Source organism: Rutidosis leptorrhynchoides, chromosome 6, assembly GCF_046630445.1.
Source record: "Rutidosis leptorrhynchoides isolate AG116_Rl617_1_P2 chromosome 6, CSIRO_AGI_Rlap_v1, whole genome shotgun sequence".
NCBI lineage: Eukaryota > Viridiplantae > Streptophyta > Magnoliopsida > Asterales > Asteraceae > Rutidosis > Rutidosis leptorrhynchoides.
In genome coordinates, this window is record NC_092338.1 from 48,344,070 (window position 1) to 48,357,912 (window position 13,843).

The following is a 13,843-nucleotide window of genomic DNA, read 5'->3' on the forward strand; positions in this document are numbered from 1 at the left end:
TGCTTGATAAACATCACATAGCTTAAGAGAAGGTTATGTATTTTTGTTAACTTATAAGTTTTACCGGATATTTTTATCTACTTTTTTGTTTTATTATGTACATAAAGTATGAGCATGAAAGAACTTCAAATTATTTTATCAATTTATAGAAATGAACAACTAATTTGAGACAGTTCAAAAAGAAATGGGGGACAATAAATATGAGACGAAGACCACCGAACTATTGGTTGAGTGAAAAAAAAACCCCGGGGGAGGGTTTTCTCTAAGTTTGTGTCTTTAGCATCATTCACTCTGTGCGTGCCAAACAGTTAACCTAAAGCATTCTAGGTACGCTTTGCGTGATGGATGCGAGTAATTTCTACTATCTAAGAGGTATGTGAGTGGCAAATGAGAGGATTCGATCCAAAATTATCGTTTTGAAAAAAATAAATAAATATGAGATGAAGGGATTATTATACTATTTTTGCATAACACCTAATGTAATATTATACTTGTACTTATTTTTATTTTTGAAAAGCAAAATGATATTATTGTCAACATAAAAAAGATCGTACAGTTTACAAAAACAGAAACGTTTAAGCAGCAGCAGACATACAATCACAGTGGAGCAGCAACAGCCATATAGCAGCAGCAGATGAAGAAGAAAACATGTAGCAGCAGCCTAAATAGTGAAACAGTGCAGCTGCTACACTAAAAGAAGTCATGAAACAGCCTAAAAATATACTTATTATTATATTATTATATTATATTCGTTTTTTAAATTTTATTATTTATTGTTAATTATTATCACTATATATATTAGCGATCTTACTTATACACGCCGCATGATTTTATCAACGTTGATGATCTTCAATTTTCTAAGGTATTTTACTACTTATTTTATTTCATTTAAAAAAAAAAAAACGTGTAACAACTTAATAAAACATACAAATATCTTCGTAATTAATCGTATAATTTTAATAATAAATAATAATAATAATATTATTATAATTATTATTATTATTATTATTTCTCCTCTTTGAATCCCAACGCTCATGCAATAATTTTCTTTTTCTATAATAATCATAAAACCCTCTTTAATATCCTACTGCAAAACGTACAATTGATTCTCTGAAACTTATTCTCACACCATTTCCGTTTCAACTGATCACCAATTTCTTCAAAATGTTCTACACAATTTCTTAAATTTCTCTTCAAAATCAATTCACACACGTTAACTACTCGTGTTTCCCCACATAAAACACTCACAATTTACTCACATTTCATCGCAATCATGCAGACTTCAGTTGCAGACCTAACTAACCCTCTGAAGAGGAATTTTGAAACCATGCTGAATGATTCATCTTCTAACAACTTACCGAACACAGAGTAAGTCAGTTTTAATCATTTCCAATTTTAATTTACAGTAATATTAATTAATTTAATTGATCGTTTATATTTGATTATTTTCTGATTTATTTCTGTTTATTTGGTAAAGTTCTGATGCTGTGATGTTTCCCCAAATTAATTTGACTCCTACAGAGTAAGTCAAGATTATTTTATTTATTATTATTATTATTATTTTTTTTTGTACTTTAACTTGTTATGTATAATGTATATATTTATGTATATGTATATTGTTATATAAGCTGTTGATTGTTGACATTAGGTATCAGATGGATGTATTTAAAGTGGCTATGAGGCAAAATACAATAGCATATATTGATACTGCTGCAGGAAAAACATTGATAGCTGTTATGATCATTAAAGAAGTTGCAAATAGTTTAAAGGAACAACTGTCTCAAAAGAAACTAATTGTTTTATTAGCACCTACCCGTAATCTTGTTGAACAGGTATACCGATTACGGTCGAATTACTTGTAGTTTGTTCATTGTGGTTTTGAATTTCACTTTAGTAGATTGTACTGTTTGATTCGGGCTGGCGTTGGTGTTAATTGAATGTGTAAAGTACAAGGTTTGGCTTTGAAATGATATTTTGTGTTGCAGCATTTAAATGCTGTTAGAGGAGGCACGGACCTCGTAGTTGATTATTACATTGGGGCTAAAACGGGAAGTATCGATGGGAAGAATGTCGACGATTGGGTTGCTAATGTTTGGAAACATGAAACTAGCAAGAATCAAGTGAGTTTTTCTATTAAGTTTATCATGTCTGTTTAAGATGTTTAGGTCAAAGATTCGAAGACGGTATCATTTTTTTGTTTTTGTCTTTGGCTATTTTTAACAGGTAATGGTTATGACACCTAAAATATTGTTGGATGCTTTAAGGAATGGGTTCATAGACTTTGAAATGATATGCTTATTGATTATTGATGAGTGTAATCGTGCTACTGGTAATCATCCGTATGCACTCTTAATGAAGGTAATTAATAGTTGTCTTTCAGTATCAATGTGTTGGTTTAATGTGAATTAGTTGCTGAAATTAAATCTTTTTTGTGAAGGAATTTTACTGTAAAGCCGTTAACAAGCCAAAGGTTTTTGGTATGACCGCATCCCCTATCGCTAAAAAAGGTTAGGGCTTTTATTGTCTGTATGTTTTTGCGTCGAAAGACATGGAAATTGATGATAATAATATCCAAGTTATTTGCAGGTTCTAAATTGCTATTCACTTCATTAATAAGGATCTAGTTTTAACAAGTTCTATTTTCCATGAATGGCTCAATATTTACGTCTCCCACTGCGTCATTCGATATTATTTGTGGTAGACAAATCATCTTTAGTGATGCATGAGAACGTGAGTACATGGGCACTCATCGGCATTAAATTGTTATCTTTACAACAACTAGATCCTTTCAATAATGTGGCATTTTAAACCCATCTACTTATGAATGGTTTGATTTGGGTGGTCATCACCGGTGTATTTATGTATTCAAAATTGATGCTTATAACCTTCTAAATTATTTAACCTTTAAAAGTGCATTATTTTTTAATCGATAACAAAGGGTCGTTACGACTGTATTTAACACACTAACACCTCATAAAAACCAAACAAAATGAACCCACTATATCTGTAGGTCAAACCGACCCGTTCCACCCTGACATGTACCAAAAATAAGTCATTTCAACCCTTTGGCCCGTTAATCAGCCGGCCACATTCTCCGTTTTGACACATCTGTCTCCATGTTCTGCAACTTTTTTGGTGTGGTGTGAAAAATAAAAAATAAAGAACATTTATAATGGTATCACTCTTCAAAAAAGTTCATCTTATATTTTGTCTCCTTTTCAAAGCTCTGTACTTATTATCATATAATTGTCATCTTGTAATGTGATTTCTGTATTAGGGTCATCTGTGAAAGACTGTGACGCACAGGTTAACGCGCTTGAAAGTATCTTGGATTCTCTGGTACTAATATGTCATTATACAGGCTTAATCATTTATTCAAAAGTTAACATGAAGTATGAAATTAGACACTAACAATGATTAATGGGCAGGTTTATACAATACAGAACAGGACCGAGCCGGTGAAAGTCACCCCATCTGTGTCGCATGAAATGCGTTTTTATCAGCCAGCCACAGTTGACCTTGTGGAGCTGAAAGTCCAACTCGAATCTTTGCGATTAAAGGTCACTACTTTAAGGAAAAAGGGTCCTGATTTTTTTATTACAACAAACAAATTGAACGTGAAAGATAATATCATATTTGTCTTTTGTCTCACTATTTTGTGTCACAGTTTGAAGAACAGCTTCTTGAGATGCAAAATTCACTGAAAGATAATCACAAAGATACTGACGAAAAGCATGAGATTCTGCGAAAATGGCTGTCTAATGATCATGTGGAGATTATATATTGCCTCGATGAACTGGGCCTTTTGTGTGCTTACGAGGTTCGTTTATAAGACTACATATCTAAAAAGTAATCTTGTTCCTAGAAACATATTTTTGCACTTGGGTTTATCTGTTTTATCTGATATGATTTATTGTACCGTAGGCTGTAAAAATTTGTATAGCGGAGGCCCAGAAAGCCATTGAGGAATGTGACTCTTTTAAAGAAAGTTTCTTTAAGTGTTTTTATTTTCTCGAGGAGTCATTGTCGAATATTGCGAAATCTTTGCCCGATGGTATGTTATTCTTGGTCTAATGTGCATTTTTCGACTATCATCGTTCATAATTATGTTGTGGATATGTATAATAAATTATTATTTGAGCTCTTTTACTTTAAACTTTTTGTTATTTTCTCAGGCCATCGATATCTTTTAAATGCTGGATGTGATTATGAGCAGATAGTAGCAGCTGGCTACATCACTCCGAAATTATATGAACTCTTACATATTTTCCAGTCATTCAGGTAACTCATATTTTGTTTCAATACATATAATTAGCATTCTTCATTGAGCCATAAATCACTCCACTTGATTATATTACTTCTTACAATTGTAATTTAACATGTTTATATTTCGTGGTATTTAGAAAAATGAGATTAACTTTTCTAACAGTTATTTGCGCGGGTTCTGGTTTCAGGGAACCTTCAAAAGTAGCGTGCCTCATTTATGTAGAGAGAACTGTAACAGCTAAAGTTCTTGATATAATCATGAAGAGAGTTTCAGACGCGTGTCATCTAGAAGTTTCATATTTGACTGGTAATTCAACATCGGATGATGCCATTCAAATGGAGACTCTTGAATCTTTTCGCTCTGGGAAGGTATATATCTTACTGTTGTGAGCGTAAGTAGATGTGTCAAGCTGGCCGGGTCGCATAATTTCCTATTATTAGTATTATAAGTTATAAATAAGCAATGCTAAATATGATTATATATGTTTTATTATTCAAATTCAATCAGTTTTAAGTATTTTACTTAAAATGTTTTTGGAAATTCTATACGCCTTCAAACACACATGGGGTAACTTTGGATCCTGTTGACCCATTCAAAACATTTCCTTTTAAGCTATTTTTTTGTGTTACAATTCCTGTTTGACCTTACATAACCCAAATCAACACAATCGTAAGTAAATGGGTCAAAATGTCACATCTTGTCCTAAAACGGAGGCAGACTATATTTTTTTTTTTGTCAGACCTATTAATTCCAATTCGGAAATTTTTATCTCTCTTAATGTTGTTACTTGATTTGACCCACAATTAGGTGAATCTTTTGTTTACTACTGATGTTTCTGAGGAGGGGATTAACGCGCCAAACTGCTCAACTGTGATCTGTTTCGATATCCCCGAAACTGTTCGTAGCAATGTTCAGTTTATCATAATGCTCGAGAGGTAATTGGAATTAGAAAGCTTCTACAAAAAGTAGTTTTTTTTTCCCTTTATTAAATATGCTTTAAAGATGCATTGTCAACAGGGGGAATGCAAAGCAAAGAGAAGTTGCTTGTAGTATCATTCGGACTGAGAAATCCATGATGGATGATGTTAAGAATCGAGACCCTGACACATGCATTGTAAAACCTGGTAACTTAAAAGAAACCGAGAGGTTTTATGTTGATGCAACAGGAGCTTCGGTTACTACAGGTTCTAGTATTAGTCTCGTTGATCAATATTGTGCAAAACTCCCAGCCGAAAAGTAGGATTCTTTGTTGTTATTAGTATATTATTTCTATTAACATTATATTACTAAAATTTTTGCAAGAGGTGGGAAAATGGGATGGGACATGGTAGGTCGAGTAACTGGGCAAAGGAGGTTTGGTCAGAATGGGTAATCTTTGTACATGTCAAAATGATTGAGTGGGTTTGGGTTACACGGAAACACTTCTTGTTGTAGTTTATATCATTATTATAAATAATTTGTGTTCAAAGAGTAAGAAGTTATATTATTACAATAACAATTAAAATAATATAGGCAGTAGGTTGTAACGTGGTACGCGTTAGCTATACTCTTTGCAATTTCATCCAGTTTGACCTGTTTGTGTTTCCACTTTTAGCCAAACGGGTGGACTCAATGACCATCTACTCTCCAATACAGAAGATCTTTCTGAGACTAAATCTTCTAAAAATATCGACGGATCTTCTTCTGGTGCAGGTACGATACACTAATCAAATATATTAATATATAGTGTTTAATGCGATTCTCTGTGTTTTATAAGTTGTTTTTTCGTTATAGGGACGACAAAAAGGAAGGAATTACATGGGACAACGCCCATTCACGCTGTATCGGGTACATGGGGAGAGAAACTTGACGATGGTGTAAAATTTTATGCTTATAAGATCAGTTTCATATGTAGCATTGTTGATGTGAAATATTCATCTTTTGTTCTTCTGGTTGAATCGAAGCTCGATGATGATGTGGGTAATACCGAAATGGAATTATACCTCGTCTCGAAATCTGTGCATTGCAAGGTTTCTTCTTATGCAGAACTTTATCTCAATGCAGAACAGGTTTTAACAACATTTTTTTCCCTTTTAACTATAAATTCCCATATTTATCTTGTTTTTAATGCTATCTTTATGATATCTTTTACCAGATAGAAAATGCAAAGTGCTTTCAAGAAGTGTTTTTTAATGGTATATTTGGCAAGTTTATTTGCTGGAAACAATCAGGAGATCCTATAGAACCTTTACCAGAAACCAGCCAAACGTTGTGGAGCCCGTCTTACTTGTACCTGCTTTTGCCACTGGAGTCAATCGAACCGTTCGGGATCAATTGGGAAGAGATAGAATCGTCTGTATCTGCAGTTGACTTCATCAAGAATAATAACCCAACTTCAAGGGTTGAAAAACAGAGTATGGATTCTGATATGACTGATCCTGATAGCCCCGATATTATTCACTTTGCAAACAAATCTATTCATATAAATGAAGTTAAAAATGTTGTCGTTCTCGCAATTCACTCGGGCAAAATCTACTCTGTTATGGAGCTTCTTCAAGATGAAACTGCTAATAGTCCTTTTGAAGGAAAAACTGCACGATATCCATCTTATACCGACTATTTTCAAAAGAAATATAACGTTGATCTAAAGTACCCTGACAAAAACTTGTTGCTGCTAAAACAAAGCCATAGAGCACATAACCTTCTTGTGGACTTCAATGGTGAAGGTTCGTCAAAAGTCAAAACCTTTTTTTTATTTATTAGTTTATTTACCATGGATTTATTTAATTTTCTTGTTTGATGATTTATTTATTGATCTTAAAGGTATTTTACATGGAAAGAAGATACGGGCCGAGAGTTGTAAGGTGAATACTGACAGGCAGCGATATTATGCTCGTATACCACCTGAACTTTTGGTTGTTATTGATGCACGATTTGAAGTTGTGAAATCTTTCTACTTGTTACCATCATTAATGCACCGGCTCGAGTCCTTAATGTTGTCTAGCCAACTACGTGAAGAAATCACTGGCCAAGCAACTAATTTATGCATCTCAAGTTCATTGGTTAGTGATTGAGTTTCATTATTGATGTTCTTTTAACATCATTATTAGTCCTGCTTTGTGGGTTGTACCTCAGAGTACAAATCTAAATAATTCGATTCTTGTCTTGTTTAGATTTTGGAAGCCCTCACGACTCTTAGATGCAATGAGAGTTTTTCTATGGAGCGATTGGAGTTGCTTGGCGATTCAGTGCTCAAGTATGCAGTGAGTTGTGATCTTTATCTTCGATACTTAAAAAATCATGGACAGTTGTCCTCTAAGCGATCCGCGCAAGTTAGTAACTCGGTGTTACATAATTTGGGAATCAGCTGTCGGATACAGGTATCTATACATTTCACAAAGTGTACTTAAATCAATATTTATCTGTACCTTGCATCCTTAAACTGTGCAGTAGTAGTTGTTGCATGTTTATCTGTATCGCTTTATTACAATCGATACAGCTAACTGCTGTGCAGAAGTATTTGGTTACTTCGATCTTGTATTCTTGATTAAGGTGGCAAAATGGATGGGTCGAGCGGGTTGCATAATGGGTCAAAACTGATAATGTACCATATGGGTCTGTTTTACACAGACCTTCTGATGCATATTAACTTTAAAAACTATATGTTTAGTGTGTCAAGTAGTTTCTTCAAAGATCATATTATATCTAAAAGTAATATAGTTTTCTTTATACTATTTACCCGTATGGCCTGTTTTCTCCACATCGTAATTTTAACCAGTTATAGATCAAAATACCAATCTAAAATATGTCCGAAATGGCACCTCAACAAGTACTATTCTGTTATGCATGAACTGCTTTATGGAACGTTTTCTTACAGGATTACATAAGAGATAGTGCATTCGATCCTACTCGATGGACCGCACCGGGTCAAATTCCGTTACGAACTCACCCTTGTGATCATGGCGTTGAGACAATACAAGTTCCTATTGACACCAAATACCACACTGAAGATCCAAATACTATGATCGGGAAGTTTTGTGATATGGGACACCGTTGGTTGGTGTCAAAGACGGTTTCTGACTGTGTTGAAGCTCTTGTTGGAGCCTATTATGTAGGTGGTGGGTTGACCGGTGCCCTTCATTGTATGAGATGGCTCGGTGTAAGTTGCGAGCTCGAACCATCACGCATAAATGAAGCCATTGAACTCGCTTCACTAAACACGTACACCCCGAAACTTGATGTCATCCAGACTTTAGAACAAAAGCTCAGGTACGTCTTTAATTGCAAGGGCTTGTTGTTGGAAGCTATAACTCATGCATCTCAAGGAGTCAGATACTGTTATGAGGTAATTTAATTTATTACTTCTTTTTTGACATAATTACTGAGATAGTCCCTGTGGTTTCACCCAAATTGCTGAAATAGTCCTTTGGGTTTTTTTATCTACTTGGTACTTGTGGTTTTCAGAATGTTGCTGAGATAGTCCTTTTGTTACCGATATAGTCCCCGTGGTTTCACCAAATTGCTGAAACCACATGGACTATCTCGGTAACAAAATGACTGTCTCAGCAACATTTTGAAAACCACGAGGACTGTCTCGGTATAAAAAAACCCCAGGGACTATTTCAGCAATTTGGGTGTGGTGAAACCACAGGGACTATCTCGATAATTATGTCTTAAATGTTAAAATGATAACCTTTTCGTTTATGTAAAGATGAATTGGTTCTTACTGTTTTTTTTTTTGTTTTGTTGTGTGATAGAGATTAGAATATCTTGGTGATTCGGTATTGGACATGCTTATTACATGGTATCTTTACAAAAAGCATCACGATATTTATCCGGGTGAACTAACGGACTTACGTTCAGCTTCAGTTAATAATGAGAACTTTGCGTATGCTGTTGTGAGACGGAATCTTCATCCGCACCTTCAGTATCGATCGGGATATCTTGAAGGTCAAATTGCTGACTATGTAAAGTTTGTAGCCACCTCATCAACTGATACAAACTCACTCCAGACCAAGAAAAGTCCTAAGGTGCAGCTCTTAATATTATTATTCTGCATCTATTTTATAAAGTGGACAGAAAAATGAGGCAAAACGGGTGGGTTGGATTGACCTGGTAACAGACCAAATGGGTTCGTTTCCCGTGAAGTAATGGGTACTAACTTGTACACAGTTTGTAGTTTTTTTAAGTAATAAATGACTTAAAAACTTAAATAAGATCAGAATTGTTACAAAATTAGTCTAATTCTTCTAATAAGATGATTTAGGAAGCTGAATGCATTAATACTACATTTATTGACCCAATTTAAATTTGTTCAGCTCATTCATATAATGTCTTGATTTGTGTATATTGATATATGATATATGATGCTCATTTAATAGGCACTTGGTGACCTTCTTGAGAGTATTGCGGGGGCCATGTTAGTTGATACGAAACTTAACCTTGATGAAGTTTGGAGAATATTTGAGCCGTTATTGTCTCCGATAGTGACACCCGATAAACTCGAACTTCCACCTTATCGGGAACTGATAGAATTGTGCGACTCAATGGGTTATTTCATGAAGGACGCATACGGAAGCAAGAGTGATACTATAACAGCCGAGCTACGTTTGCAGCTCAAAGATGCCTTATTGATAGGAGTCGGCACAGGTTCAACTAGGAAAATTGCCAGGGGTCACGCTGCTCTTATATTGTTAAAAGACCTCGAGGTCCTTTTTTCTTTTTTTGCATTGCTCATGAAAGCTTGTCATAAATATAGTTGCAAAATGGGCGGTTCGAGTAACATGTCAAAAAGAAGTTCGAAAAATTATACAACAACAACAACAAAACCCAATAACACATAAGTGGTGTATGGGGGAGGTGAGATGTAGACAATCCTTCCCCTATCCGAGAATAAAGTCGTCATTTCTCCACCTAGAGTGATGAAAACACTCTCAAAAGTAGAGAAAATCATCCCTCTCTCTATTCGACAGATAGAGAGATTGCTTCCGAGTGGACCTCCGGTCAATAAGTAGGAAAAAGTTTTTTAAAAATAAAATAAAATTAAGACGCCATGAAAATGGTAAAATCAAATTTCCATGGGTTTTAAATCCTGCCTGAAATTTAATTTAGGCTCTAAGAGTCAGTCAAGTCGCCAATAAATCGACGCTTACTGTTGACTCAATAACTAGAGCCAAGTTCGAAAAATTATATCTTTAATTAAATGGTCAGTCATATGTGATTACAGAAGTTGCATTAATTATATTTTTTTGAATAAAATTATAAAACGTCTTTGGCGTTAAAAGCTCACTTCGGGTGACTTTTTACCTGTTCTGTTTGATGTTATTATTATTATTATTTACAGTTATACCGAAATCGACTCATAAGTGAATGAGTCATAATAAGTAACTTTCAACTGGATGATTAATGTTGATTTTGACTTTGACTTTCTCATGCCGTTTTGTTTGACAGAAAAGGGGAATAACAAGGAAGAACCAAGGTCAAGATGATAGAGACGTAGAAATGGAAGATAATACTACCGAAACAAACCCATCAAATCCCGATCCCAACGAGAACGCAAAAATAACTCTCTTCGATCCTCAGCCCGTTGCAGATACCTCCAATGTTGAAGTTCCAGGTAATCATCATAAGAAATATGTCAAATTCCTTGAAGCAAAACTTTACAATCTCATTTTAATGGTTTTTTTTTTTTTTTTTTTTTTTTTTAATTTTTATTTTTAACAACAGTCCTTAAGTCGATCAATACGAAAAAGGGAGGACCAAGATCTTCACTTTATGAATTGTGCAAGAAACTGCAGTGGCCGATGCCTAATTTTACATCGTCAGAGCAAAAATCAAGGTTAATAATAAACTTCTGCTTCAAATTACTATTTTTCACATTTCTTAAAAAAATGTATTAATCCGGGTGAGGATTGAAATCTGATTTATGGTTTTACAGATCTATGATTGAAGTTGGTGAAGGGGTTGACAAAAGATCAGCGTTTAATATATTTGAGTCTCATATAAGTTTGACGATTCCTAAGTATGGTGTTATTGAACTAACCGGTGATCCACGAGCAGATAAAAAAAGTTCCTTCGATTCTGCTGCTTTACTCATGCTTTACAAACTCCAGCAACTCGGAAAGCTCAAAATCGGGTAGTAAAGTTGACAGTTATTATCGGTTAGTTTGTAGTAAATATAAAACTGGAAAAACGTCGTTCGATCTTGTCGAATGAGCTTTCAGTTTGTTGGTAAACATATTTTGTTGTAAAGAAAGTTTCTTCTAAAAAATGCAATATCAACTTAACTTCACTATGGAATAGTTAATCTGCTAGGTGGTTTAATCAAGTCATGCCTAATTGCAAAATGGTTGATATTATTTAGTTTCTTTGTTATTATTATACGAACTTCAAGAATGAAAAAATTACATGGGATAGCACCTATTCAATGGTGACAAAGACAAATTTAATAGCATCTTTATAAAAAATAAAGATAAAAAATGGTGCATAAACTAAAAATAATAGTCATAATATTGAAAAGTAACATATATATTTATTATATGTATATCAGTAAATTACTAAATTGGTTAACCAATTGAAAGTTTAAGTAGCTTTTCATGCTAGCCACTCACCATCAATTCCTTCAATTTCACCTATGTCCATGCTGCATTATGGAAATTTACAACATAATTAGTTATATTTAACTAATCAAATTAATATTGCTAGTCACATTAACAACATTATTAACTGCTTTGTGAAGAGGGGACAGCAAAAAAGTTGGTAGCTTGTACTGTAAATGTTTGATATAAGCAACATGAATCATTTAACCAATAATTTGCAGGCCAAATAAAAAGATGCCACTGCAATTGCACTGCCACCTGTCACATAATCTGAATATGAGACCAAGTGCAGTAGCACAAACTGAGATAACATGGTGGTGGGGACCTCTGTTGTCTCATGGCCATGGTTTTCAAGCCCCATATTGCAATTATGACTAGTATCGATACTAAAATAGTTCATATGCAATTACATGTACATTTCATTACTAACTACTTATAATGTGACTTAATGATATTTGTTCAAAAAATAGTTAGGGAAAAATAAGAACACCCAAGAAGTCATGTTAATGAGATGATCCCCTTGAACAGAAAATAGCCCAATTACCTAAATTTGTAATGTGATCAATCAAATATCATCATCATAATGAACCAAGAATAAAGAATCATACCATGGCAATGCAGGATCAGGGGAGTAATCATGTGCATAATTATGATCAAAGATGTATTGCAAGCCTGAGCTTTCATTTGCATTAATTAACCATGGTGGAAACTCCATAACTTGCTCAAACGGATGATGATGATGATGATCATCATCATCATGAGAATTAGCACATTTTCTATCTTTCTCTACTCCAAGTAATCCATTTTCTGTTACTCCAAAAAACTCGACCGTCGGTGCTTCCTTAGATGAAGAAGATGAATTCGAATAGGAAGAGGAAGCAGACGATGAAGAGCAAACGGGCTCTGGGTTGCAATAGATTCTAGTATTTAGGTTGTTAAAATCATGATAATTTAGATTCAAACCCAAGGTTTGATCAGGAAGTACTAAATTAAGAGTATCATTATTATTCAATGGTGGTGGTGGAGGAACAATTGTTGAAATGGGCCAATGGTGAGGATGCGATAAGCCCGAAGGAAGCCCAAAATGATTCGATTTCCATTCTTGTTCTTGTGGTGGTTGTGTTTGAGGATCATAATTACAAGTTGCTTGTTGTTGTTGTTGTTGTTGTTGTTGTTGTTGTTTCATTGAAGCTCTATGAAACTTAAGGGCAGTTGTAATTTCTCTTCTAGCCTCAGCCATATTCAAAAGCCTTTCTTGATAAGGTTTGATGGTGTGTAGTCTTCTTCTAATTTGTCTCTTGGTTTGTTGTTGTTGTTGTTGTTGGTGTTGTTTATTATGATTATGCTTGTCAACAACTTTGTCTATTTCCATTATTTTGAAATTTGTAAAACTATACTTTCTTGATTTGAGGATGGAAAATGGAGTTGCAATGCAAATAATAATAATATGGTTTTCTTATTTGAAAACAATTGATATACACTTTTCTGGAGGCAGAGTCCACAGGCTCATAAATATATAGTATAGTATATACAATCAAGTTTTTTTAATCTTTCTATTATTATTATTATTATTATTATTATTATTATTATTATTATTATTATTATTATTATTATTATTATTATTATTATTATTATTATTATTATTATTATTATTATTATTATTATTATTATTATTATTATTATTATTATTATTATTATTATTATTATTATTATTATTATTATTATTATTATTATTATTATTATTATTATTATTATTATTATTATTATTATTATTATTATTATTATTATTATTATTATTATTATTATTATTATTATTATTATTATTATTATTATTATTATTATTATTATTATTATTATTATTATTATTATTATTATTATTATTATTATTATTATTATTATTATTATTATTATTATTATTATTATTATTATTATTATTATTATTATTATTATTATTATTATTATTATTATTATTATTATTATTATTATTATTATTATTATT

At 33.1% G+C, this 13,843-nt stretch overlaps 1 protein-coding gene across 1 annotated transcript; it reads left to right on the plus strand.

Moving 5' to 3' along the window:
* The first annotated feature begins 1,108 nt into the window (after window positions 1-1,108).
* On the plus strand, window positions 1,109-11,558 carry LOC139851578 (endoribonuclease Dicer homolog 3). The gene is made up of 25 exons (XM_071840658.1): window positions 1,109-1,368; window positions 1,478-1,522; window positions 1,649-1,832; window positions 1,986-2,120; window positions 2,224-2,358; window positions 2,438-2,507; window positions 3,278-3,339; window positions 3,429-3,560; window positions 3,668-3,820; window positions 3,925-4,054; window positions 4,176-4,281; window positions 4,455-4,635; window positions 5,075-5,202; window positions 5,285-5,503; window positions 5,862-5,959; window positions 6,041-6,315; window positions 6,402-6,972; window positions 7,070-7,308; window positions 7,420-7,626; window positions 8,124-8,591; window positions 9,004-9,276; window positions 9,628-9,954; window positions 10,697-10,862; window positions 10,973-11,084; window positions 11,184-11,558. The coding sequence occupies exons 1-25, from the start codon at window positions 1,274-1,276 to the stop codon at window positions 11,383-11,385; spliced, it is 4,713 nt and encodes a 1,570-aa protein (XP_071696759.1). The 5' UTR covers window positions 1,109-1,273; the 3' UTR covers window positions 11,386-11,558.
* Window positions 11,559-13,843: the final 2,285 nt, after the last annotated feature.

What these genes read in the sequence shown, in the direction of transcription:
- LOC139851578 (XM_071840658.1), top strand. Translation starts at nt 1,274, where the DNA reads ATGCAGACTTCAGTTGCAGACCTAACTAACCCTCTGAAGAGGAATTTT. An exon ending in ATCCCCTATCGCTAAAAAAG is followed by an intron (nt 2,508 to 3,277) that starts GTTAGGGCTTTT and finishes TTTCTGTATTAG; the next exon opens with GGTCATCTGTGAAAGACTGT. An exon ending in AAAGTATCTTGGATTCTCTG is followed by an intron (nt 3,340 to 3,428) that starts GTACTAATATGT and finishes ATTAATGGGCAG; the next exon opens with GTTTATACAATACAGAACAG.